Source organism: Cryptotermes secundus, unplaced genomic scaffold (genome assembly GCF_002891405.2).
Source record: "Cryptotermes secundus unplaced genomic scaffold, Csec_1.0 scaffold1695, whole genome shotgun sequence".
Taxonomy (NCBI): domain Eukaryota; kingdom Metazoa; phylum Arthropoda; class Insecta; order Blattodea; family Kalotermitidae; genus Cryptotermes; species Cryptotermes secundus.
Genome location: NW_019725862.1, coordinates 452,984 through 478,887, shown reverse-complemented (window position 1 = coordinate 478,887; position 25,904 = coordinate 452,984). Strand labels below are relative to the sequence as shown.

Genomic DNA, 25,904 nt, shown 5'->3' with positions numbered 1-25,904 from the left:
GAGTTCATCTATTCCTTTACTGTCACCATTGTAGGCAAAAGAAATAGCTTCTTCCAAACNATTGAATTAAATGGAGCCAGCTTATTTACACACTACAGAAAGCAAAAAAATACAATAAAAATCCCGCTGTTCTAACAAATAATTAGAAATAAATGCACAATACTAAACTCGGCCGCCACATTTTTAAAGAAGTCAAACATCAGGAATAACACTTTATTATAATTACTTCATAATTTCACTCCTGTTTTGCAAATATTCAAACAATAAACGAATGAATTAATGTTAAGAATATAAATATAACACACTTGCAATTCGCCACATTACTCAGCACACTTTTATTGTCCCATCTCTTAGGATGAGCAATGATGTAAAACAATTATGTTATGCAGTTCCAAATCAGACCTTGACTTTGTATTACACTAACAATGGCCTTCTTCTTTAGTGTGGCATAATTATGCTCAATAAATTGTCAATGTAGCTCACATAAGCCTGAAATTGTGAACATACAACTCAAAATGATTTTCATTGAAGTGTTGCTCCAAGAAAACTCTAGTATACTGACTCTCCAAAGGAAGCATTTCCTTGTACACAAAGAAGGTATTATTTCGCTTCAAAAACGTAACAAAAGGTTTTGAAATTATTTTAAAAACAATCTGAATACTCTGAAATGCAGTTTCCCCAAATATGGGGGAAAAGTGACTTCAAACTATATATATTTATAGATGATGGTGTGACACACTGAAATAACATTTGGAGATTGATTTGCAATCATCATATTATCACCGCCACATTTAAAAAAAAGGTCTCATTAATTTGTTACTGTATGTAGGCCTTTACATTGGTGAAACTTCATTCCTTCTCAGTCACTTTCATCCTATCAGGGTTTTCCTCAGATGGTAGTCAACAGTTTTAGACCTCGTAACATGGAGCCATAAATGTGCCCACACAAACCTACAATGGTGCCCCTTTAAGAACAAACTCTCCTTATTCAGGAAAACGTTAAAAAAATTCTAGTATGTCTTGCACTTTGGTAAATGATAACTTACACCAATGACTTGAAGTATAATAGTATTCATACAGCATAAAATCAACATTCCATAGTTTTTGCCCCAAGTATGTGCTTTCATTTGTTACTCTATTGTCACCCTTCGATGGAGGTGAAGTCCCAAATACTTGAGTTCATCTATTCCTTTACTGTCACCATTGTAGGCAAAAGAAATGGCTTCTTCCAAACACCTGATTTTATCTCACTGATATGTTGGGATTTTGGACTTTATCCATCGTCCTGGTTTTCAAGATAACAAACCAGGACGATGGATAAAGTCCAAAATCCCAACATATCAGTGTGGTATACACCATCGTCAGAATCCTATAGTAACTACCTGATTTTATCTGTTTCTGTATTGTTACCCTTATGGGCACAAGGAAGTTATATTTCCCAAATACTTGATTTCATCTTCCTTTACAGTTATCTCTGTGGATAAAACAAAAGGGCATCTCCATGTTAAAGCTTTATATTTGGACAATGTGAAACATAAACTAGGATATGTTAATGTATGGCAATTCAACTACAAAATGCAACCTGAATCTTCAATTCTCATTTTGAAGTGTAATATGTAATGGCAATAGTAATGTGGCACCCAACAAGTATGCTACATACACATATGTCAATGATGCAATAATGATGCCGCTGAGACTGCTGCACGAACTACATGGACACGACAGAAACTAATGCAGTTTCAAGAGATTGGTACCACTCTCTAGACAACAATATGAAGATGTAATTCATTTTCTGGTAATGTTCCTACATGCTGTTCACTTCTGATTCACTTTCCACTAGTTTCGTACAATAGTTTAATCAAAGCTTTATTTGCAGTACTTTTCATGATCTAATAGAAAATCCTTAATAAAAGCCAACATCTCTGAGGATACATAAGAAAGATTTGGGGAATGTTTCTGAACAGTTGTGATAAATTCACTGTACTGTCAGAGTACACACTGTCTTGTAATCTGCATCCATGCGCTGTGCGACATCATCATTTGCTACTTTCACTGCCCCCTCTCTCACTGCGTTTCATTGACTTGAGAGCCCGCTCCCGTAACCTCCTCTCCAATTCCTCAGTGTTTTCTGCTTCACTTGCTTCAGAGTCCTGTAGAAGGAGGAACAAACAAATCTGACAAAACCTAACAAATGTAAGAGCTACTGAGCAACTCTAACCTTAACAGCTATAAACAAAATGCAATATTCACCCTTCTCTGCATTATTACTGTATGTGGAGGTTTCACTCCTACATTCCTCAAGAATGACAAGTTAGCTAAATTCACATTCGATAAACTTAATACCTTACGTGTTAACTGAGGATTCATAAATGCAGCCTTGTACAGTTTTGTTTTAATACCAAGATATTACGTGAACAGTAATCTTAAGAGTTTCTAAAAATGATTATCAATATGCCACAAAAAATTAAATTGTTTGCATAACATAACCATTTATTTCTTGGTGAAACCCCCATTTAATGTTACTTGATTAAAGGCGTGTTCTCATTCAGTGCTCAATTTCAGTCACCCGAAGCAAATAAATGGTGTCAAAAAAGTCATCTGAGAATTTCCTCAGCTGTGTTCAAAACCACTGAGCCCCAAACAAACTTGTTTCACTGTACACTCAACTTACCTCACTCTCTTCAATTTTGCGTTTTTTATGTTTCTTATGTTTCTTGTGTTTCTTGTGTTTCTTATGTTTCTTATCTTTCTTTTTCTTCCTGCCTTCAACTTCAGCATCACTGTCCTGTAAGCACAAACACAGGCTTGCAAACAGAACCTGCCTCCGACATATACTGCAGTGATTAAAAAAGAAAGACATAATCATTAACTGGAAATACACACTGTAAACTACTGTGTCTGGTGTAGAAGGTGGCTCTTATCCAGCTTATATATTCAGCAGTCTGAAACAGTACTGTACAAACACATTGAAGCCCTTCCAGCGTCACTGGTGTACCAATACTTGTATATCAACAGGAAAAGGAAACCACTAAGAACCAATGCTCACATATGGTTCAATCGAATGTGTCAACACAAAAATGTTATACCTACATATGCAAAAAATGACTATAAAAGGTACAAGCCATAAAGCACACATGACAAGCAACAAAAATAATAATAAACAATGAAATAAAATATTATATTCCAACAAACAGAACATTATCCCTCTGATGATCATCACAGGGAGTGACCTGTACATGTAACATCATAAAAACCTGGTATACGTAGGAGAGTCAAATGAAAACCTTAAATATTTTTTTTGAGTATTATTTATTGTGCACAAGTGGTACAAAGCTGCATCACTTTTCAACATAATCTCCCCCACGCTCAACGCAAGTCCTCCAGCACTTACAAAGTGCATGAATTCCTTTAGAAAAAACTACTTTTGGTAGTCTGTGTAAACACTCATGCACTGTGTGGCATACCTCTTCATCACAACGGAACGTCTTTCCTCCCATTGCTTCTTTGAGTGGTCCAAACATACGGAAATCACTTGGGGCAAGGTCTGGTCAGTATGTGGGATGAGAAAAACACTCAAAATGCAGGTCACTGATTGTCGCAACTGTTGTACGGACAGTATGGGGCCTTGCATTGTCATGTTGCAAAAGGATACCTGTGGACAGCAATCCACGTCGCTTTGATTTGATTGGAGGCCAAAGATGATTTTTTAGGAGATCCGAGTATGATGCACTGGTGACAGTGGTCCCTCTAGGCGTGTTGCGCTCCAAGATGACCCCTTTTTCATCCCAAAAGAGAGTCAGCATAACCTTCCCTGCTGATGGTTGTGTTCGAAACTTCTTCAGTTTTGTAGATGAGGAATGGCACCATTCCTTGCTCGCTCTTTTCGTTTCTGGTTGGTGGAAGTGAACCCAGGTTTCGTCCCCAGTAACGATTCTTGCAAGGAAGTCATCACCTTCTCGTTCAAAGTGCTGCAGAAGTTCTTCACAAGCATCAATACGTCGGTCTTTCAATTCAGGAGTCAGCTGCCGTGGCACCCATCTTGCAGACACTTTGTGAAACTGGAGCACATCGTGCACAATGTGGTGTGCTGAACCATGACTAATGTTTAAACTTGCTGCAATTTCATTCAATGTCACTCGGCGGTTTTCCCTCACTATGGCTTCAACTGCTGCAGTGTTCTCTGGAGTCACAACTTGATGTGCGTGACCCGGACGAGGAGCATCTTCCACTGAAGTCACACCATTTGCAAACTTCCTACTCCACTCGTACACTTGCTGCTGTGACAAACATGCATCACCATACTGAAACTTCATTCTTCGATAAATTTCAATAGGTTTCACACCTTCACTACACAAAAACCGAATAACAGAACGTTGTTCTTCCCTGGTGTAAGTCTCAAGTGGGGCAACCATCTTATACTGGTGCTGTGATGGTGTTCGTGCATCTGCACTATGCTGCAACCTACAGGACATTCTGTACGCTGTTTGTAGCACGCTTACCAACTTACAGGATAATGGTGCAAAATTTCCATTTTTTATTACAAATTAGGTTTTCATTTGACTCACCCTCGTACTCACCCTCCAAGTAAACAATCTGTTGGGTGATACACAGAATAACAAGCGTAGGCTCCACAAGATGATAGCAAGGTCAAAACCTCATGATCCAATTTATGAGAGAAAATCCCGATTCACAGGTGCCCCACACTACAATTGCTTCTGCCACCAGATAAGTATATCAACACGTAGGGGCCCAAAGTTTTAAAGAGATTTATCACAAAATATCTCATTTATGTACAATTTTAATGCTAACTTTTAAGTTTAAATTTCTAATTCCAAATTTTACTACTTAGTATTTATGTTTTAACTGAAAATTCAATTTATGCTTTTAAAACTTGCAAGAACACAATATGGATGCATACTGAAATTAGATGCAATTCAAGAACTAAGACTAGTATCATTGTACGCCTGATGATGGCCAAATATAAGGGTCGAAACATGTAGCGTCAACAGCAAAATTAAACAAATGTTGATACAATAGTGTCTATTTTGTTTTTCACGAATATTACTGTATAGACTGCCCCCATTATACAAATACATCCTATATATGACACACAACGGGATGCATACTATTAAGAGGATAAAGGAAAGACTATGGTCATAATATACATACAAGATCTAAACGAAAATGTAAGCTCTTTCATTAAATCCATAATGTGTATATATTAACCATCTTTTAGTGCATACAATTTCACTTGTCACTTCACACTATATGTTTTGGCATCATTCTGCCATCCTCAGGTGTATTAATCACGTTAAACCATTGCACTGCCTGCCATCAAGTGTTCATTTATAAAATTATATAAAATGTGTGTTCGTTGTTGTTCAATAATAAAATTTATATATTAAAACTTGTTAAGATCTATCATCTTATATGTCGTATATCTAACTCGTGTGTAATGCCATTCATCCGCTATGGGAGTCGTTCTTCTTACGTTTTAATTGTGTATATACTGTGTCTTATGATGTGTCTTTCATTAAAAATAACCATATTATGGAACTAAAAACGGACCCACACCAAAAAAATGCAAAGAACAACTCAAAATGCCATAAGACAATGATTCTCTAGACAATCAGCTCATAGATGGCGGCAAGGTTGTCAGCCCCACGCACCGGCCGACCTTTACCCCAAAGAATATTCCAATAATATTCCTGGTACTCATTTCTCTTAGAGGCTCAGTCAACCCCAGGGCCATAGTGTGGCTGGAAGGATTAGGTCAATTGAAAAAAAAAATCCAATGACCTCATCGGGACTTGAACCCGCGACCTTCCGGCTTATAGCATAGTGCCTCAACCACATACGCTACCGCGCATCCCTGAAACATGTAAAGGCTCTACATAAATATATACTGAGTCCAAATGCACAGTGTTGTAACATGCATTTCATAATAAGTAACTCATGGGATGGACCAGAATGAATAAAGTTAAACACAATTCAATTTCCATGGACCCATTCCTATTAACTCAGTGCCAAATTTCCTTCATTTTAAAGTCTGATATGCCCAAAATTTTCACTAGTGACATTCTTTGCTCAAGACAAAAACTTAGTTCAAGGCAGATGGATAAAGTACACTACAATCTTGGAAATGAAGATGAATTATGAAATAAATTCCAAAAAACTATGTAGTCAACAGATCTATGAAAACCTTGATAAATGTAGAAAGAAGGCAGTTCACACATGAGTCAAATCCTTTCAATGCATACCACTTCAGAGTCACTTGATGATTCCTTTTGTTTCTTCTTCTTTTTCTTCTTGGCTTTTGTATCTTCCTCTGAACTGGAAGCACGACGCTTCTTCTTTACAATCTTTACTCGCTCCTCTTCTTCTGAATCATCAGATTCAGAAGTGTCCGCCTTCCTTGATCGGCTCTGCAAAAACAGAACAGTGATTTCTGTTTGCACTGAGAGGCAGTAAAAAATGATATTGACAGCTTTATCTTATGCTCAAAATAATTATACTGAATACGGCTTACAGTACCAAGGAAAGAACTGACATAAACATTGGCATACTGCTTTGAATGCTAATTCCACATCATACTAAATTTGCAATAACAATACTGAATATGATGAAACATAACAACCCATGCATTACAAACATTTTTAAGAATTATACAGATCAGCTGGAAAATTACTGTACTAGCTGGAAGCTGTCTATTTTAGTCATGGGTCTTGGAACTTCTTTAGTTAATGGCAGGCTGTTACTTTCGTTTTCATCCCCTATAAACTCTGTGGCTTGAGCCCACAATCAAATTATACTGACTGAGCAACCGCCACTTGTTGGCAAAGTGAGTGCCAACTTTAGCAGAGAGTGTTGCATGGACAGCACAATGAATCCCCACGGCTGTTAATTTTTCGGTTTTCTAGACCGAAGCCATTATTTCCTTGAAACAGCTCATTAATTATCCTCACAAGGCTGAGTGGAGCCCGTTCCACACCCATCACTTCTCAGAAAATCTGATAGCACCAGGAATCGAACCTGGGACCTCCGGATCTGTAGCCAAGAACTCTGACCACTAGACCACAGAGGCAGTCTTCATCCCCTATACCCTTGTCATAAACTCTTTATCAAAATCACAATCTCAATTATTATCTGTGAGTAGTTTTACTTCTCTACCACACACAGCACATGAATTCCAGTAACAGGCCATCTTAGCTTTCTCCAGCAGCTTTCACTGTTACCTTCAATATTTTAGTGAGCTTTCTTCTTACACACTGCCTAACCTGTTGATATCTCAGTATAGTACCATCATTTCTTACTGTAATGCTATCTAAACAAACAAATACCTTTCCAACTGCAAGTAATCCCCCACAAATGGAAACTGAACATGTAAACAAGGTGAAGCCTGTTCACACAACTGGTGAACAACCCCATTACAACCACTCTTGTGCACTCTAACCATAGCAATCACTGCAAGCTAAAGTTAAAAACAAAAGTCATATACTGTCACTGTACATACATATATACAGTATATGTAAAACTCAATTCTGGTTTGGAAAAGTGTTAACTGAATGTCATACATGCAGACTTTATATGTGGGGAATACCTGCTACAAGTCAGTTCAGAATCTTGTCTTTATCTTCTATCTCAGCATGTAAAACTTAGAGCTTAAATAGTTTATGTGTTGTTTTGCATGAGTGCAAAAAGAGACTGCTGTGCTTAAAAGGGGAGTGGTGTGCAAAACATTTCCTCCTAAGCAACAGGAATGACAAAGAGCTGTTAAAAACTGCATGATGAAAACCTTTATAATTTGCACTCTTCACCAATTAGTATTAGAGTAATCAAATCTAGGATGAGATCATGCTGTACAGCATGAACCCAAAATTTTAGCTGAAAAATCTGAAGGCAAGAAGAGACCACTTGGAAGACCTAGACATAGAAGTGTGGATAATACTGTATTAATATGTTAAATGAATTGGGTGCAGCAGCTGGACTACTTTCATATGGCTCAAGATAGTGATCAGTGAGTGTGAAATAATGGACTTTCAGGTTCCACAGAAGAGAGGGAATTTCTTGAATAGCTAACCAATTTTTAGTTTCTCAAGAAAAAAACTGCTACACTCTATTAGTTATGATATCATGTCTGCCATACTTTTCTTACCACCTGCTTGTCCTGGGATCCAGACTTCCTTCGCTTGGGAGACGGAGATTCTGAGCTCTCAGAAATCTTTCGTTTCTTCTCTTCAAGCTTCCTCTCTTTTTCAGTTGGCCATGCTGCTGACTCTGGACGCTTCTTTCCGGCTTTATGATCCCTGCTCAAAAAGAATTATATAATATAGTTCTCTAAACCGACCCAAGAAATTTCTGTTTAACATAATTTCTCATGAAATGACACAAATAGCCACACATCATGAAATTATGCAAAATGCAAAGGCTAACATTAAAACAGAGCACACAGGTACCCATAAACATCTCACAAAATGAGAAACTAAACATACTCTGTGCGACAATATGAACACTATAGAGAACTTTTAAATCTACTGGTACATATATTAATTTGCTTCCTCAATCTGAGATTTAATAGTGCTGTATCAACTGTACTGGTCATTTAGTGTCAAATAGTGGAAGATTACTGCATTCAGTAAACATTAACAGAAAACTGGCAAAGAGAAGGTCACTGGTGATTTCAATAAACACTGTACTTGCCAGGAGGGACTGCAAATAATCATGAATAACCTCAATCAGGATATCTGATGTCTGGTGCCTACATATGATCCTGTAACTACACTGCTTCAGCTAATTTCCTCAGTCTCAAGCTACTGGCTCCTGACTGCAGCTCACATTCGCCACTCAAAGGCTCACCTTTCTCTGGCAGGTGGTGAATCTTCAGGATCCGGTTTCACAGCTTTTCGTACTGCCTTCTCACGGCTCCCATCTTTTATGGCAGCCAATGACTTTTTATGGTTCCTTTCTACCTGCCGAGATTCTGATAGCTGATCCCTTGATGTCAACTTGTTCTTATCAGAAGGAGAGGACAATTGTGGTGGACCCTTTTTCCGACTGGCTGACAAATCCCTCTCATCATGTTCTGAAGGAGACCTGGAAAATAATTATACTTTCAGATAAGGGGAACTGAAGTAAAAGCTTCAAATAAATTTGTGCATGAATAAGCCTTTATATTTGTAACAATAAGAACAAACTGCTTCACACTGAGCACTCATACTTGGCACAGTGCAGTTCAGTATACCAAAGGATTAGATAATACAAGGTGGTTCAAATATGACCGGGACTGATTAAAAAAAAAAACATAATTGCCAAACACTTACTTGCACATGTCAGTCTTCAACATACTCCTCTCCGGAGTCAACACATTTTTTTCCAATGTTCTGGAAGCATCCTGATGCCCTTTTAAGAAAAGGCTTGTGATTGGAGGTGTATCCACCCCCGAACAGTCTGGATGACGGCGTCGTCCACAAACCCCATGCCTTGCAAGTCTGATTTGAGCCTTCCGAACAGGTAGAAATCACTTGGGGCCAAATAGGGACTGTACGGCGGATGTGCCAGAAGATTCCATTTCAGTTTCTGGAGGGTTTCCATCGTTGTTTTGGCCGTATGGGGGGCGTGCATTGTCTTGAATGAAGGCTACCCACTTTCCACCTGTCTTCCGCTTGGATCACATCTTTTCCTTCACCTGTTGTCAGGAGGTCTGGGTAATAAGCTGCATTGACTGTTCTCGCATCTGTCAGAAAGTCTACATGGATAACCCCCTGCCAGTCCCAGAAGAACGTTGCCATCACTTTTCCTACTGAACAGTTCCTCCGCGCTCTCTTGGGTTTGGGAGAACTGGTATGCTGCCACTTGCGTAATGACTGCTGAGACTCGGGAATGAAGTAGTGCAACCACGTGTCATCGGTGGTCACTACAAACTTAAAAAATGCATCACCTTCTTCTTCAAACTGCTGTAGGTGATGACTGGCAGCTTGCATGCGCACCATTTTGTTCATGTCTGTCAAAGTGCATGGTAACCACCGTGCATTCACCTTGCAATAGTGCAGGTGGTATTTCACAATGTCGTCTACACTACCAACACTGATGGACAGCATTGCTCCAAGTTCCTTGATAGTGATGCGCCTATTCTCACGAATAAGCGCGTCTGCACGATCAATGTTTGGCTTGGTGAAGAATGTCCGCGGCCGACGATCATGCGGCACATTCTCCACGTGCTCTCTGACCTCTCTGAAGCACTTACACCACTCAAACACACGGATCCGTGAGAGACACATTTCCCCATTCTGTTGTTGGAGGAATTTGATCACAATGCATTGTTCCATGCTCCGCGGTACCTTCTGTTCGCTCATCACTCTAGCAACTCCCAGACAGGACTGAACAGGTTCTAAGCCTAACAGGAGGGAGGGTGGAGGTTCTGGCTTCACTCTCTCAAGGTCGCACAGCTGCTGTGCAGTGCAGTTTATTTACGCACAAATCAGTCCTGGTCATATTTGAACCACCTTGTATATGTATTAAAACCATTCATACTACTTGTAGAAGTGTTTGTCGCATGTTACCACATAAATATCAATGGTTCATCAGTGACCATCCTCAAAACAAAATAATTTGCATAGCTGCAAATTCCTAAAAACCTATTTTATTTATACACACAAAACTTCAGATCATGCATTCAGCAGAGCTAGTGCTGCTCCCACTTCACAAGCTTTTGTGATGAACATGCAGTACTGCTAATCACAGGAAGTTGAACAACATGAAGACTGAAAAATGTTCAGTGGCATGATAATTATAAAGTTTCATGAACATCAGCTAATTAGTGTATGTAATATTGATATTTGTACTTGGACATGACGTTCACTAATATGATAACAAAGGAGAAACCCTACAAGGAATGAAGAAGGAATTTGTAAAGGTGACTAGTCAGTACCAGAAAAAAACAGGGCGACAAAGAAAAGTGGGACATACAGAAAAGAAAAATTGTGGAGGAGATTGATGACTTTGGTATGTCACCCTATTTATAACAGATATGATGCTGGAGAAACAAGAAACACATTTATAATGAAAAGAGAGGTTATGGAAAGGCAGTAGGTAATTTAAATACCTTTATAAATAAATGGTCCATGAAAGTGGACATGTTCACTGAAAAAGATTAAAAGAAAATAAGTGGCTTTCTAATTTCACAATTTTATGTCCAACATGTTGTAGAAGAGTGAGAGAAGAAATGAAGAAAAATGGAAAAATCTCTCTTCAAACCTACTTTCCATAATTCCTTAACACACACACTGCCATGTGAAGAATACAACTGCCATGAACATTTTTGTCCATTGAGCTGCTGAACAAGTTAGATACAAAACTATACTTTTGCCTGTGGTTCTGTATGGGTGTGAAACTTGGTCTCTGGCATTAAGGGAGAAACATAAACAGGGTGTTGAGGAGAATATTTGGACCGAAGAGAGATGAAATGAGAGGAGGCTGAAGAAAACTGCATGAGCAGCTTTATAACTTGTACTCTTCTCCAAGTATAATTAGAATGATCAGGTCGAGGAGGATGAGGTGGGCAGGACATATAGCACAAATGGGGAGAACAGGAATGCATATAGGACATTGCTGGGAAAGCCAGAAGGAAAAAGACCACTGGGAAGACCAAGGTGTAGGTGGGCAGACAATATTAAAATGATTTTAGAGAGATAGGATGGGATTGTATGGATTGGATTGATCTGGTTCAGCATAGGGACCAACAGAGGAATCTTGTGAACATGGTAATGAACCTTCGGATTCCATAAAATGCTGGGAAATTCTTGAGTAGCTGCAGTATTGGCAACTTCTCAAGAAGGGTTCAGCCCATAAGCAAGGAAGTAGGTAAGTAAGCTGAAGAAGTTTAATGCAAGCCCTTGAATCTGATACAATGTGGTGGCATATCACCTCCGGCTCAAGGCAGGGACCAGCGGCAAGTTCATGTGAACATGGTAAGGATCCTTGAGGTCCCATAGACAGGGAATTTCTTAACTAGCTGAGCAACAATCAGCTTCTCAAAGCGGACTCTAATCCAAGAACTTGATTTCCTTCTGTTCACACTCCTATGAACTCTTTCTTACCTTCTAGATTTGTTTTTAATAGACCTCTTTTCTATGCTGCTCCCCCGATCCTTGTCTACTCCTTTCCTGAATGGTGATGGTGTTCTTGACAGACTGTGTGAGAACTAAACACAAAAACAAAGAATACCTTAGGAGCTATGTTCAAATATTTCTCACAGTGGTAACACTAAACATGACTATTACTCTGGACACTGCCCATTATCTGAAGTTTCTCAAACACCACATTTTTGGAAACTGGAAGTTTCCACCAACACCTGTAAGGAAGGAAAGGTTTCTACCCAGTATGACAAGTTAGAAAGAGCTACTCTTGACCACCGGACAAAAAAAAGTCCAGTTCCTAAAACACCATTTGAAAGAATTCAAGATAATTAACAACCCTAGTAGTTAGAGGGTCAAGTTTACCTGTGACCAGTTTATAAAAAGCGCTTCTGCAAAACATAAAAAGTTTAAGATAAAATGGGTAAAATTCATATTTCAACAGCACAACACTGAATTATAACAATTATAACAACTGTGTACAACAGTTCACGGTGGATATATGGAAAAGTCCATTTATGGCCTCAAGAAAAGTACATTTTGTAATCCATTAATATGGCTACAAATCAAAATAGTCGAAACGTGTCATGCAAAGACCTCTCATGCTGAATATCACCATTATTTAAATACTAATGTTCCTAGACAAAGTAAGTTTTGTTGTGGAACAATGTGAATGAAAATCAGTGCTCCCCATAAATTTCAGTAAGTCCTCACTGTCAAATTAAAAAGAATCTATCCATCTGATTAAGCACTGATACTAGGTCACAAGAGAGAGACAGACATGGCTGCCAAAATGTGTTTTTTCCTTACTTTGTAAAGAATGCCTAAACCAATCAAAAAACACACACAAACACACAGAGTATCTCACTTCTGTGTGGATTTTTCTGCTTACAGATAAAAATATACATTTCTATCATGTATATAACTTTGTGAATATGAAGAATACCAGGTTATCCCTCCCTGTGGTTCTGAGCCAATTAGTCTGTGGGCTTTGACATTTGTTAGTATACCGGACAGTCAAAAGAGGTGAAATACGTTGGGTTATTGTTTGTTATGCCAAATGGAGTAACACATATCAGGTTGTTGAGGTACTGGGACCGTCGACTTGACAATGAAGTAGACTGATTCTAATTACTTCCCACCACTCCAATCAGCATCATCCTGGACAACTTACAGAATGAAATAACCAACCTCATACATCAAATAACAACTGAGAATTCCATTACACAGTAATCTGCACCCATGACAAAACTTCCACATAAATAACTACCGCAACACAAATTACACTCCCCCCACACACTCAGAATTCATTACTTCACCAGACACCAATAACTACATAATCAGATACCACAGATTCTTGAACACAGTGTAACACACCTGTTACACCCCCACAGTACCTATGAAACATACATTACTTGAAGGAACATAGAAAGGACTGCAAATCCACCAATATTATTATGAACTATCAACAGTTACCGCACTGCTCTTGCCACATGAATGTACATATACATCCTTCCTACAGTACACTCAGCCAGCCCCACATTACACATCATCCTCCCCCCCCCACAAATTTTAAATATTTTAACAATTTAAACAATTATAATCTATTTTTATATTTTACCATTTTACACAAGAAATTTATCATGACATTTTTCATTGTAAAAATGGATTCATCTAACCTTGCAGTTCAGTGATGATGCTTTGTTAATTTATTTACAAACCACCCAATGGTGGTCCAAGTGACCAAAACATGTAGTGGTAATGAGAAAATAAAGATGATCATCGATCATCTATCTCATAACCCATTCCCTTGCACAAGCCAAAACTTCCTATTACATTAAACTTCAACTCTGAACTATTCAAGTTTGTATCTGCCTACTAATACAATTAATAAAAGCATACAAAATTATTTGTAAGACAAGCATAGGTATCCCTCGATTTATGAAGGTAATATGTTGTGTGAAGTGTTCATAAGGTGAAAATTTCTAAAATAAAAATCATATTCCCAGTGTTTTACATTTAAAAGTTTCTGACTCATTCACAAATCCCAGAAAAATCCTTCAGTATTTTTAATGTATGTTTAAGTAGTAAATTTTTTTTAAAAAAATCGGTTAGTGGGGGGTGGAGTCCAACTGGGTCCACTCGGCACGGCGGCCACTGAATGGCCTATTGTACCTGCCCTGGGTGATTATCATGATGGATAATTTGGTGGAATGAAGATTGGCAGGGGATACCGAAGTACTCAGAGAAAACCTGCCCCAGCGCCACTCTGTCCAACACAAATCCCACTTGACGAGGCCCGGGATCAAACCCAGGTCACCGCGGTGGGAAGCCAGCGACTAACTGCGTGAGCTATGGTGCAGCCCATGTTTTAGTATTAAATCATTAAAATAAGAATATAATTACTTGTTTATGATATTTATCGTTGCAAATAAGACTATTATTTTATTCATGCTCATTTTCTTATAGCTGATGCAATGCAATACAACTTCATTATCACATGTATGACGCCCCTCACTCATATGTCTTCAAGAAAACAAACACAAACTCCATGTCATGTGGTAGCAACAACAATAAACAATATTAATTTATTGGACAGGCTGTTGACTACAAAGGTAACAATATGCACACTAGAATTTGAATTGGTGTGAAACAATTATGATAAATGCAATTCATAAATATTACAGAGAAAACACATCTCTAACATTTCTTATACGTCCTCACCTCCCCAAGTATGTATTTCCCTGCCTTCTCAAAAAGAATTCCTACAAACATACACTGTTCATTATATTGAAAATGAAGTTCATTAAGTGAGCAATAGGTACAATTAACATGCTTTATTGCATGGAGTACCTGTAGTTCACTGAGGAATTTACAATTCCAACTTTACTTCAAATGTTTCAATCTACATGGTTATGCTATCTAGAATTTAAAATTGATAATCATACAAGTACTTATACTGTACACAACTATTAGGCTTATTTTGGATTCTATCCACCATCTGGTGTATGGAAGATACCAGTGACACCAGGTCCAGTGATTGAGACTAGCTCTTTCTAACCAGACGATGGAGAGTCCAAAATAAGCCTAACAGTTCTATATAGCATACACCATCGCCAGAATCCTTTCAAGTCATACTTATACTGTTTACTGACGAACTTCTGAGCATAATTTTCCCTAGCACTTTATATATATATATATATATTTATATGAGGAGCCGGGATGGTGTAGTTGGTATAGCGACTGGCTATAGGCTGGATGACTGAGGGGTCAGAGCTTGAATTCCGGTAAGGTCAAGAATTATCTCTTCTCCACATGGTTCAGACCCACTCTGGGGTCCACCGTACCTCCTATCCAATGGATACCAGTGGGCTCTTTCCCCAGGGGTAGGGACAACTTTACCTTTACTTTATACAGAGGACATCTTGACCATTACACTTCCTTAATTTGGCCAATAGCGGCAAACATCAGAGGTAAACTAACATTATAAATGAAATACTTGCCTATGTTCTTATCTCACACAAATTATTTTAAAGTCATTGAAGGGACCTGTGACAGTTGTGAACATTAGATTAATATTCAATATGTACCTGAACCCAAACTGAGAACCCTATTTAAAATATGAAAAGGGTTAAATTATTTACATACATGAATAGCAAACATCTGTCTACAAGTTAATCTTCAAAATCAGTACCAACTAACCCTTTGTTTGGCAGGTGGTGGAGAGGCACTGTGAGACTCAGAACGAGGTTTCCTTCTCCTTTCATCATGAGAAGCAGAAGGTCGCCTCTCAGAAGAATTGTGACTTCCCTGCTAACAAATGAAATCATAAAACAGTTACAAATAGGTCAAAATAGTTTTCCAGAACTAGGTATATGCTCCAGATCAACAGAAAAGTCCAGGGAACGCCAAATACATATTATAAACAAAATTATTATATTGTAAGTTTCTGAATACATTCCTATACAGATTGTTGGAAACAACAGTTACATCAGCAGTGGTCAATGGAACGAAGCAGACAGTATCTACCTGTGTCCATACCCATTTCCAGCCCTGCAGCAAAAAACAAGGTCATAGTGAATGCCATAATAATGATGTACTTCAAATCAAAGATCTCTGAAAGACAAAATAAGAGCACACAGTAGTTCCTAGTCATTACACCAACCTTACTCTTATGTGAAAATACTCAGAACTGCTGGGTTTTTGGATTTTGTCCACTGACCGGTATTATAAAAAAGTCCAAAAACCCAGCAATTCCAAGTGTTATACACCACTGTTAGAACCCTTTAAAATCTATGAGAACTAATCCTTACCATCCAGTACCTTCTGTCCACTTTCCATGCCAAAATTTTCAGTGTACCATCATACTGTTGTGCTACATTCACTCCAAAATAAGTAAAGTTGATAGCTCAGGTTAAGCATCATGACAGGAAGTCATACAAGTGAGTGCAAGTATAGCTCCATTCCTAAACACAGCATTAATCATACCAAGGATGGCTGCTCCGTTGCAAGTGGGTCAACAACGGAAAAGCAGACCAATTTTCAGATGAAGATTTGGCAACAAAAGGGGCAGGAAATATACCTACTGTGACATTATGGGAAATGGAATATGATCCAAATTCAAAGAGAGCTTTTTACTTCCCAAATACTGAAATCCACAGCAAACGTATTACAAAGGTATTATGATGGTAACAATTTACAAATGCAGTGGTCAAAACATCTCCCCGATTCCATTATAAATGAAAATCACACAGCAGGATGGGGGAGGAAAAAAAAACATTCAAATGACATGGATTTTGCTGATATTGCTGAAATGTTGTACGATTCTGCTGGGGCTCTAATTTCATATTGCAGATTATGTCATCTGCAATAAGTTTTCTTAGTATTAGGCTATAAAGCAACAACCTGGGCTTCAAAACATAAATAAGACTGTCTCTAAGCAGATAGCAAGTATAAACTTGCAAACTACCTGGATACTGGGGTACTACAATCTTAGAGAAAAGACAACTTACACCATGTGGAGAACGTGAGTGATATGGAGAAGCTGAACGATGGCTGCGACTTCTCCTTGGAGTTCTTCTTGGACTCCTACAATATAAATGCAAAGAAACTGTATATTTTTATGAATTCTACAGATACTGTTAGGGCACGTAGAACGCTGACATCTATGCTTTAATTACAAATTATTCACACTGCTGGTTTTCTGTTTCTCATGATTTTAAGAGAATTTATATTAGATTCATGTTCAGTCAGGTGCATTTCAAACCAAATACAAATCACATTTCCATTTACTGTAGCAAACATTAACAATTTTTATTAAAATGAACATTTCTCACTCTACAAAAGCAAGAGCACAATTATGGATGCTGACTACAAATCACAAAAATTATTCAGTTGTAGTGCCCGGAAATATAGAGTATATAAAAGTGGTAATTTGGGTAAGGCATCACATAAAATTTTTACTCATGAATTACCTGAACAGAACACAGTCCAATTTCTATACAAGATACAACCTGACCCATTGTTTGGACACTTTATGATTATTATTTTCACCAATAGTGGGCCAACTGACCTTAATAATGAAGTTATCATGTTACCCTGGATGTAGAAACCGCATCATTAATTACAGAGTGCATCAGGAAAATGGATGGATTTCACAGGGCTGACCCTACGGTTCACGCCCCCACCCCCACTCTACGCCTCCCCCCATCGCGGTGTAATGGTTGCTTGAAATCCTTCCATTCTTTCTGACGCACCTTGTATTATCTAAAAGGACCTTCACCATTTACATGGTGAATACAGCAGGGATGAGCAAAAGCTGGCTTGTTAGCCTCATCCAGCCTATCCACATTTTCAAAACAGTCCAAGGCAACATACGAGTATTAAAATAACAACTAAACATATTAGCACAGGGCACGCAGTAGCGTAGTTGGTTGAGGCACTATGCTATAAGTTGGAAGGTCATGGGTTCAAGTCCCAATGAGGTCATTGGATTTTTTTCGACTGACCTAATCTTTCCAGCTGCACTATGGCCCTGGGGTCGACTCAGTCTCTAACAGAAATGAGTACCAGGAACATTCTTGGAATATTCTTGAGGACAAAGGGTGGCCAGCGCATAGGGCTGACCACCTTGCTGCCATCCATGAGCCAATTGTCTAGAAAATGTGGGAACCTCAACATCTCACAACCCTATGGGCTTCTATGGCCTGTTACAAGGGTACCTTTACTTACTTACATATTAGCACCGTGTCTTCTGCATGAACTTACAATACAATCATAATTTAATTAGTAATATGGTTAAAATAACGTTATGGAAAAAAACAATTATGGGCTGTTTTGTTGAATTTAAATCTTCCTGAACTTACACTAACCACGCACTCTTAATTTCCTGTATATACAAATGTGAGATGTGTATTGGAAATTTATAATCCTACATCGATACACATGTAACTTGTAACGCTTACAGAAGCTAGTGATATGAATTCTCTGCCAAAATAATTGCCCATCCCCATGTTACAGCCTAATAAACATGAACACTGCTACCTAACATTTCTTATAAACAAGGCAATAAGGTATGACTTCTACTAACGAAATCGCAGATGCAGAATCTTCACTGAGCAGTCAACAGTTAATTAGCTGTTTGAAAATTACTAAGTTTCTGGCTTCCTGCTGTCTTCATTAATTTCATTACACAATGCACTTTCTCAAGCATCCTTGGACCATATGGCTTCCTAAGCAAAATTCTGTACGTTACCTCATTCAGACTTTTCACTGGAATACCTTAAAGCATGTACTGCATGACAGGGGCATGAAGTAGCATAGTTGCTTTAGGCAATACGCTATAAGCTGGAAGGTAATGGGTTCGATTCCCGCCAAGGTCACTGGATTTTTCAATTGACCTAATCCTTCCAGCCAAGCTATGGCCCTGGGGTCAACCCAGCTTCTAACAGAAATAAGTATCAGGAATTTTCCTGGATGTAAAGGGCAGCTGGCATGTGAGGCTGACCTTGCCACCATCTGTGGGTCAACTGTCTACGTCTCACAACCATATGTGCCTCCTATGGCCTGTTATACAGACAGCTTTTTACCTTTTATGTACTGCACAAAACCCATACCTTCTCCTAGAGGGTGGTCTCCTTGTTGATGGTGGAGGCATTCTTCTTCTTTCCCTCTCCCACAACCTATGCCTCTCTCGATCTCTTTCTCTGTCGCGCTCTCGTTCTCTGTCCCGCTCTCTCTCTCTTTCATGCTCCAGTGAGTGCCTGTATCTCCCACCTCTTCTTTCACCATCTCTGTCTCTTTCTTTTCCTCTATCTCTTTCTCTTTCTCTCTCCTTATCCCGGCTGGCTGCTCTATGGCGTCGGTGAGGTGACCGAGGACTTGATTCAATTCTTTTCTCCTGGACAAAGAAAAAAATCTGTTCATTCACACTGTTCACATTGCATGTATGCAATAATAAATTATGAGAAATAATCAAAGAAATAATTAACAGATGACTTACATAATCTATTTGGAAGGCTGTTCTTCAGTTATTGTTACAGGAAAATTCCCACACACACACACACACACAACATTTCCCACAAGCCCACTATCTCTGTCACAATTTATATAATACTATAATGCAGACAACTGTATAAATACAAAGAGAAACTTTGCTTTTAGTATGGGAATATCAGTTTTCTGACAAAATGAACAGTGACACTAAAGATGTAAAAGGTTGAAAATCACTGCTTCAAGCTGTTAACTCTTACCACCCATGTTTCTTTAATACAACAGTTGATTGTTCCTGTAATTGCAAAGATAGCCCAGGGGTGCGAGGACCCATTTTAAGTCTTACTCTAGCATTTGCCTTGAGTAATGAATTTCATCACCTCTGTTCTAAGGAACGTGCGATTTCCCAGATATGAAACAGTTATTCTTATTCTGCGAAGATAGGGCAATTTACATTTTGTAACATATTACAGAATTTCAGATGTTTGAAACGCAAAAATCACACTAACTTACCCTCCTTGCGTGTTCAGCATCTGAGTCACTGCCTGAGGAGTCATTGTCTTTGTTGTTATTTCGATAATGCCGTTTCTTTTGTACACTATCTTCCTTCTTGTGGATTTCAAAATCTTCTTCCTTATTACCTTTACCTGTTAATAAATATAATAAACAAACTTACATTTTAAATTATTCTTAGTCATTCGTCGGCAACATTTTAAGTTGAAGTATTAAATGAATGATAACATAATCATCATCAATTACAAACAAGATTACAACAAATTTGTAAACTGAACATAAGAAAAAGGAAGGACAACAACAATACACAAGATGTTCAACCCAAGCCAAAAATTTTCAATGACCAGTTATCCTCTGGTCTTATTCAATAACAAAGGTTACATTGCAAACAGGAAGATGATATTATCTTGTAGCAGCAAGGTCTGAATGGGCATTACTTACTTCCTGTGTTTCTGTTGTGGCATGTAGACCCGTTGCTAGACAAAGCCCACAACACACATGTGGCCAACAGTACAGGAACAGTGTTTTCTATGTTCGCAGAGAGACCTTCGCTACGCAACAAGTGTGCTGTGATGTCACACAAGAGTACGTAGCAGTCATGTGACATGTTTCCTCCACATGTGGTGACATCACACAACAGCAGTCGGTAGCGATCATGTGACATGTTTGCGGAAATGTGTTGTCTGTCCCTCGGCTATTTGAGTGTCATAGTTCAGCGGGGAGTGGTTACAAGAGAGAAACAGTAGAGGCAGAAGCATTGCGAACAGAGCGAAATGGAACCATGAGTACAGAAGAATACAGGTGGTTGGCCTATGAAGATTTAAAGTGTGATTGTAAAATGTTATGTGTGATATATGTAGTGATTTGAAGCAATAGTTTCTGTGTTGAGATCCACGGCTAGAAGACGTCTACTGGGGACAGAGAACCCTAGTGCCTGTGCAACGGCGAACTGTAAATTGTGTAAATCAGCGATAGTGCTGTATTTAAGTGTAATTACAAGAGAGTGTATAACCGAAGTACTAATAAATCCTATCATCTGAACTAGAACCCATCATTTTTGTCGCGCATACCATTCTACAAATGACACTATCTTGCCACCTTCTCAAATATTACAACTAAAATTATTCATAAAACATAAACATAACATAAACAACACCTATATATTATTCCACTCTTTACAATTGCAATTTTTGGCAATATTTTCATCCAAAAAGGAAAAGAACTACCATTATCATAAATGACATGCTACTATTACTTGTATCATTAAAGCGATGATTTTTGAGCTTTAGCACAGGTCATTTTAGCAATATACAAAACTGTCACTTTCTCATTACATTCTATGGCACATTTTCTGCATTTCAGCTACCTATGTTCAACTACTGAAAGACAGAAAGGAATAAGGTATATACCATTAATGTGGTAACTTAAAGAAAAGAAAAATAAATGAAACTAACCTTCTTCTGAGTGTTCAGATGATGAGGATTCACTTCTACTGCTTGCACTCTCTGAACTCTGAGATCTGTTGTTTCCTCCCTTTCCAGCTGATTTATTTGGCGATCCTGATCTTTTCACCGGTGATCTTGAGCGTCTTTTAGGTGGTGACCTTGAATGCGATTTTGAACCTCTTCCTTTGACAGGAGATCTGGATTTGGAATGTGATCCTGATTTAGAACGATTATTTGACTTTGTTCCTAACTGAGAAGATTTACCACCTTTGCTTTTGTGGGATTCTGTAGCTGAAGAGGAAGAGCTTCGAGATCTAGACGGAGTATGAGATTTGGAGGCTATCTTTTTCTTGCGGCTTCTTTCCCTTTCAGGAGACTTTTTAGGAGCCCTATAAATAAAATACAAGAAATAAAAATGCTGAAAATGGATGACAGGATCATTTTAACTATAATGTTATGAGATGGAGAACTGTAACAGCCCATTATACAGCACCATCCTATTTTTATTTACTGGGAGTTACAGATAAAAATCACAGCAAACCACAGTCCAATCAGAAGACCTCAAAAAGTTAATCCATTGGCCTTTAAATATGCAAGGACTTGCCTGAGACCATTAGTTTCCCTTTATGGAGTAGAACTCGCATTTGGAGATATACCATGACATAAAGAGGCACATAAAAAACACCAGTGTTAAGAGGCTTGGCATATGTCATCACTGATTATTAGGAGATTCTGAACTGTCAAGATTTATATGAACATTCTAGTAACTGAAACACACATTCTTAAGGACAGATATCCAATGGCAAATACATCCAAAGAAATTGAAAAACTGTAAATCTGACAGAACTCTTTAATGGGTATCTAGGTGTTATTGGATCTACACAAACACTTTATTTGTTATTACTGGTTAGGCATATGAGCGAATTATGACTCCCAATGGCCATCAATTTTACATCTTTTGGACAGAATATAAACACATCATAATATATAGTGGCATCTCATCTCTTTCCAGTATAAATTCTGATAATATACTTGTAGCAACTGATGTAACAGAATGTTAACAAACCTTGAAAGTGTGACAGTTTTATTCAACTGGAGTGTATACTCTTGGTACTTCCTGTTCAAATGAAAGGTAAGGTTAGAATACTGCATGGTAAAGACTGCTGAGAAAATCTAGGACAGTTCATCAGATAACAACAGAAACTCTGATCCAATATGTTAGTAAGTAAGCATACAAAATACAAATCACATCTGACCTAGAAGGCGATGATGACTTGCTAGCTTCACGACTAGATGAACGCTTCCTGGTTACTGGACATTTTGTAGACCTGGATCGTGAACGTGAGCGTGATCTAGATCTTGATCGAGATGAGGACGATCTGTCATTAGCTGTGTCTGAAGGTTTCATTTTGGGTCCTCCTGCTAGGCTCAGGAGTTTTGCTTGAACACTTGACATAGCACGAATTGCTTCCCTGAAAAAAATATTTCAACTTAATAGGTTTTTCAGGGGACAAAAAATATGGGCATACAAGATTCATATATGAAGAGAATTCTCTCACCAAGTGCATGAGAAACAAGAATATAAAACACTGGTCTGCAAAGTTTCTTTGGCAAGAGATTTTAGGAAGAAAAGGGCAGAATGACATTTCATGCAAATTCAGATGCTTGGGCTTTCTTCTGGGAACTGACAACTTAAGTGAGGTGTAATGATTATGCCTAAATGCTCATCACACATATTGCTTGTTTATTAAATATGAACAGAAGGGTAAATCCTTGGACTCAACTGAGGTATACTCTTAGCATTAATCAGACATTCTTTGTTAATCAACCTTACAGGAAATTGCTAAGGACTAACAGAGTGAAATTTTAAGTCACAAGGTGTAGGTGAGCATAAAATACACTGCTTACATCAATGTATTCTTATTTCAAGATACTGCATTCTGGTGGTGATAATGTCCACATTGTCAGGAGAAACTGCACAACATACACAATGCTGTGTACAAATAGCTCTTACAAGACAATTAAAATATACTGTGACATGATGCCTGAAAGCCAGAGCAAGATGCCCACTGCTAGACAGCAGCATGGTAATCATGTTTCTGTCACAACAAAATATCAGTGAATACACTGCTGCATAGGTGACTGAAGGGACCAATCTCACTCTCAGAGAGTTTTGGAAATATCACTTCCACATCACTGCCTGCCTCAGGATGATCGAAAAGGCGTGGGAAGGGGTTACCAAGAGAAACCTCACTTCTGCTTGGAAAAGCTTTGGCCAGAGAGCATTGTTGAATGGATAACAATGATATCGATGAGCTTGTGGAAGAGAACAGCCAAGAGCTGACCACCGAAGAACTTATGGAGTTGCATTGTGTTTCACAGCAAGAAGTTGTGGAGCAGAGTTTGTCAGAGGAGGAGGAGGAGGCAACAGCAAAGCAACAATCTTCTGGAGCAATAAGAGAAATGCTGAAAGCATGGGAAACTCTTGCACCATACATTGAGAAGCATCACCATAATAAGACAGTGGCTATGCGCGCTACAAATTTATTTAATGATAATGCTGTGTTGCATTTTCAACAAATTTTGAAGCATCAGCAAAAACAAATGTCTCTAGACAGCTTTCTAGTAAAAAAGAATTAGATATGTATCGTAAATAATAAACTAATTATTTCAACTTTTTTTTTGTTTTCTGCAAATCGAATTCGCATTCCAGGTTGGTTCATTCCGCACAGAAGAAAAGCTGAAGATGATTCATGCTCCTTAACAATGTATATATAATTTTCTTTGAATAAACATTATACATAAATTTTTTTGAGTATTTTTTTCGGCATGGAACGCATTATCGTATTTTACATTAATTTATATGGGAAAAACTGTTTCACTTAATGAGTGTTTCGCATTACGAGTAAGATTCTGGAACGAATTATACTCGTTAAGCGAGGTTCCACTGTACAATGAAAATTCAGTACTACAAGCACTTATAAAATACTCAAAGTGCTTGTTCTAAAAGACACCTGTAACATCAAAAAATGGATAAACTACATAAATACAAGACTATCCCCTAATTACTGGTTACATGTAATGCAATAAGGCACTAAGGTTTAAATAATAATGCACATAAGGGAACATTTCTCCTTTGAAGTGGTTATCACAGTGACATAAAAATAACAAAGAATAATTCAACATTCTTGCTGTCATTAGCATTACCTGAACCAAAGAATTACATATTTTTCTTAAACTTTCGTAACTTCTTGTGCTCGGAACTTACTGCTAATTAGGACCTGTCCTTCATGAGTAAAAGCAAGCATGGATCACACGTTTTGCTCAAAATTTGCTGCAAACTCATAACTTCCACCCACATTCCACCCATAATTTTCTGCGCATGCATACATGTGAAAATTAACACATCTACTTGCACTGAACTTGGGGGGGGACATAACACACAGAGCAGTTTAAATTATACCAATTGTTATGTACATACACTACATTATGGTTTGTTCCAAACATCATGGTTGGAGTATGTGTAACGTTTTGATGTTAGGTATGAAAAGATGGTTGTGATTCAGCCACTGTGCTTATCTGTTAACTGCATCTTATGGTAGTGGCATGTAAATCTGTTTAGGCTGGCCATGCACACACACACACACAAACGTTTCCTACAATGCCATACTGAGAACCAAAACATGCATAGGAATCAAAGTTTAAATGTAAAATTGCGTTAAATCCTTTAGATCAACAAATGCCAAATCAAGAAAAATAATAAATAAGATGAGCTTCAGCCAAGACTACAATAAACGTACCTTAAATACAGGAAAAACTACACTGAAGGTCCCTTGAATCAAAGTTTCTTTGTACTTACACTTTAGTAGATGCATCCTGTTTCTTTTTGTTTTCGGGCTCTGGAGATGATGAAGAGCGTCTGTTGTTGTGTTCATCCTTCACTTCCGGTTTACTTTCAGTCTTAGCTGATGGTGAAGATGTCCTGTAAAAGACAGCATCCTATTAACTGCTACTGGAAAATACAGAAATCGTACTTAACTGTTACCCACTTATGCACTGTAAAAGTTAAAAGTCAGCTCACTATATCACCCTAGCTTGTAGTCCACAATGTCTGTGGAAGTTTTGTAAGAAAGTTATTCTAAAGGTTATTCCCAATCACATTTCACTAGCAGTTCTTACATAAGATAAAACTGCAATTCATTCCATAAAAAATCAGTGTGAATGATATTCTTAAACTTGTGTTAGGAAATTAATTTGCAATGAATATTTCTCAAGATACAGAAGGTGCTGGGCATATTTTCAATACACTCAAAGGATGAAAATT

The 25,904-nt window shown here is 38.1% G+C and overlaps 1 protein-coding gene across 7 annotated transcripts in view; it reads right to left on the bottom strand.

Annotated features, from left to right (window-relative positions):
• Positions 1 to 199: 199 nt before the first annotated feature.
• LOC111863818 (serine/arginine repetitive matrix protein 1) overlaps positions 200 to 25,904 on the bottom strand; it is a 57,999-nt gene continuing 32,294 nt past the window's right edge. For 4 of the 7 annotated variants that reach the window (XM_023850532.2, XM_023850535.2, XM_023850538.1 and 1 more), the window contains 14 exons: positions 25,440 to 25,562; positions 22,837 to 23,052; positions 21,590 to 21,969; positions 20,136 to 20,269; positions 19,247 to 19,530; positions 17,144 to 17,219; positions 15,834 to 15,944; positions 12,096 to 12,199; positions 8,857 to 9,093; positions 8,147 to 8,306; positions 6,261 to 6,425; positions 2,672 to 2,785; positions 1,383 to 2,150; positions 200 to 1,236 (listed from right to left, as the gene is read on the bottom strand). In XM_023850532.2, the coding sequence (XP_023706300.1) occupies positions 2,037 to 2,150; positions 2,672 to 2,785; positions 6,261 to 6,425; positions 8,147 to 8,306; positions 8,857 to 9,093; positions 12,096 to 12,199; positions 15,834 to 15,944; positions 17,144 to 17,219; positions 19,247 to 19,530; positions 20,136 to 20,269; positions 21,590 to 21,969; positions 22,837 to 23,052; positions 25,440 to 25,562 (2,218 nt within the window). In that variant the 3' untranslated portion in view covers positions 200 to 1,236; positions 1,383 to 2,036. The remainder of the gene's footprint in view (positions 1,237 to 1,382; positions 2,151 to 2,671; positions 2,786 to 6,260; positions 6,426 to 8,146; positions 8,307 to 8,856; positions 9,094 to 12,095; positions 12,200 to 15,833; positions 15,945 to 17,143; positions 17,220 to 19,246; positions 19,531 to 20,135; positions 20,270 to 21,589; positions 21,970 to 22,836; positions 23,053 to 25,439; positions 25,563 to 25,904) is intronic. The other 3 variants (XM_023850536.2, XM_023850533.2, XM_023850534.1) reach the window with 3 other exon arrangements.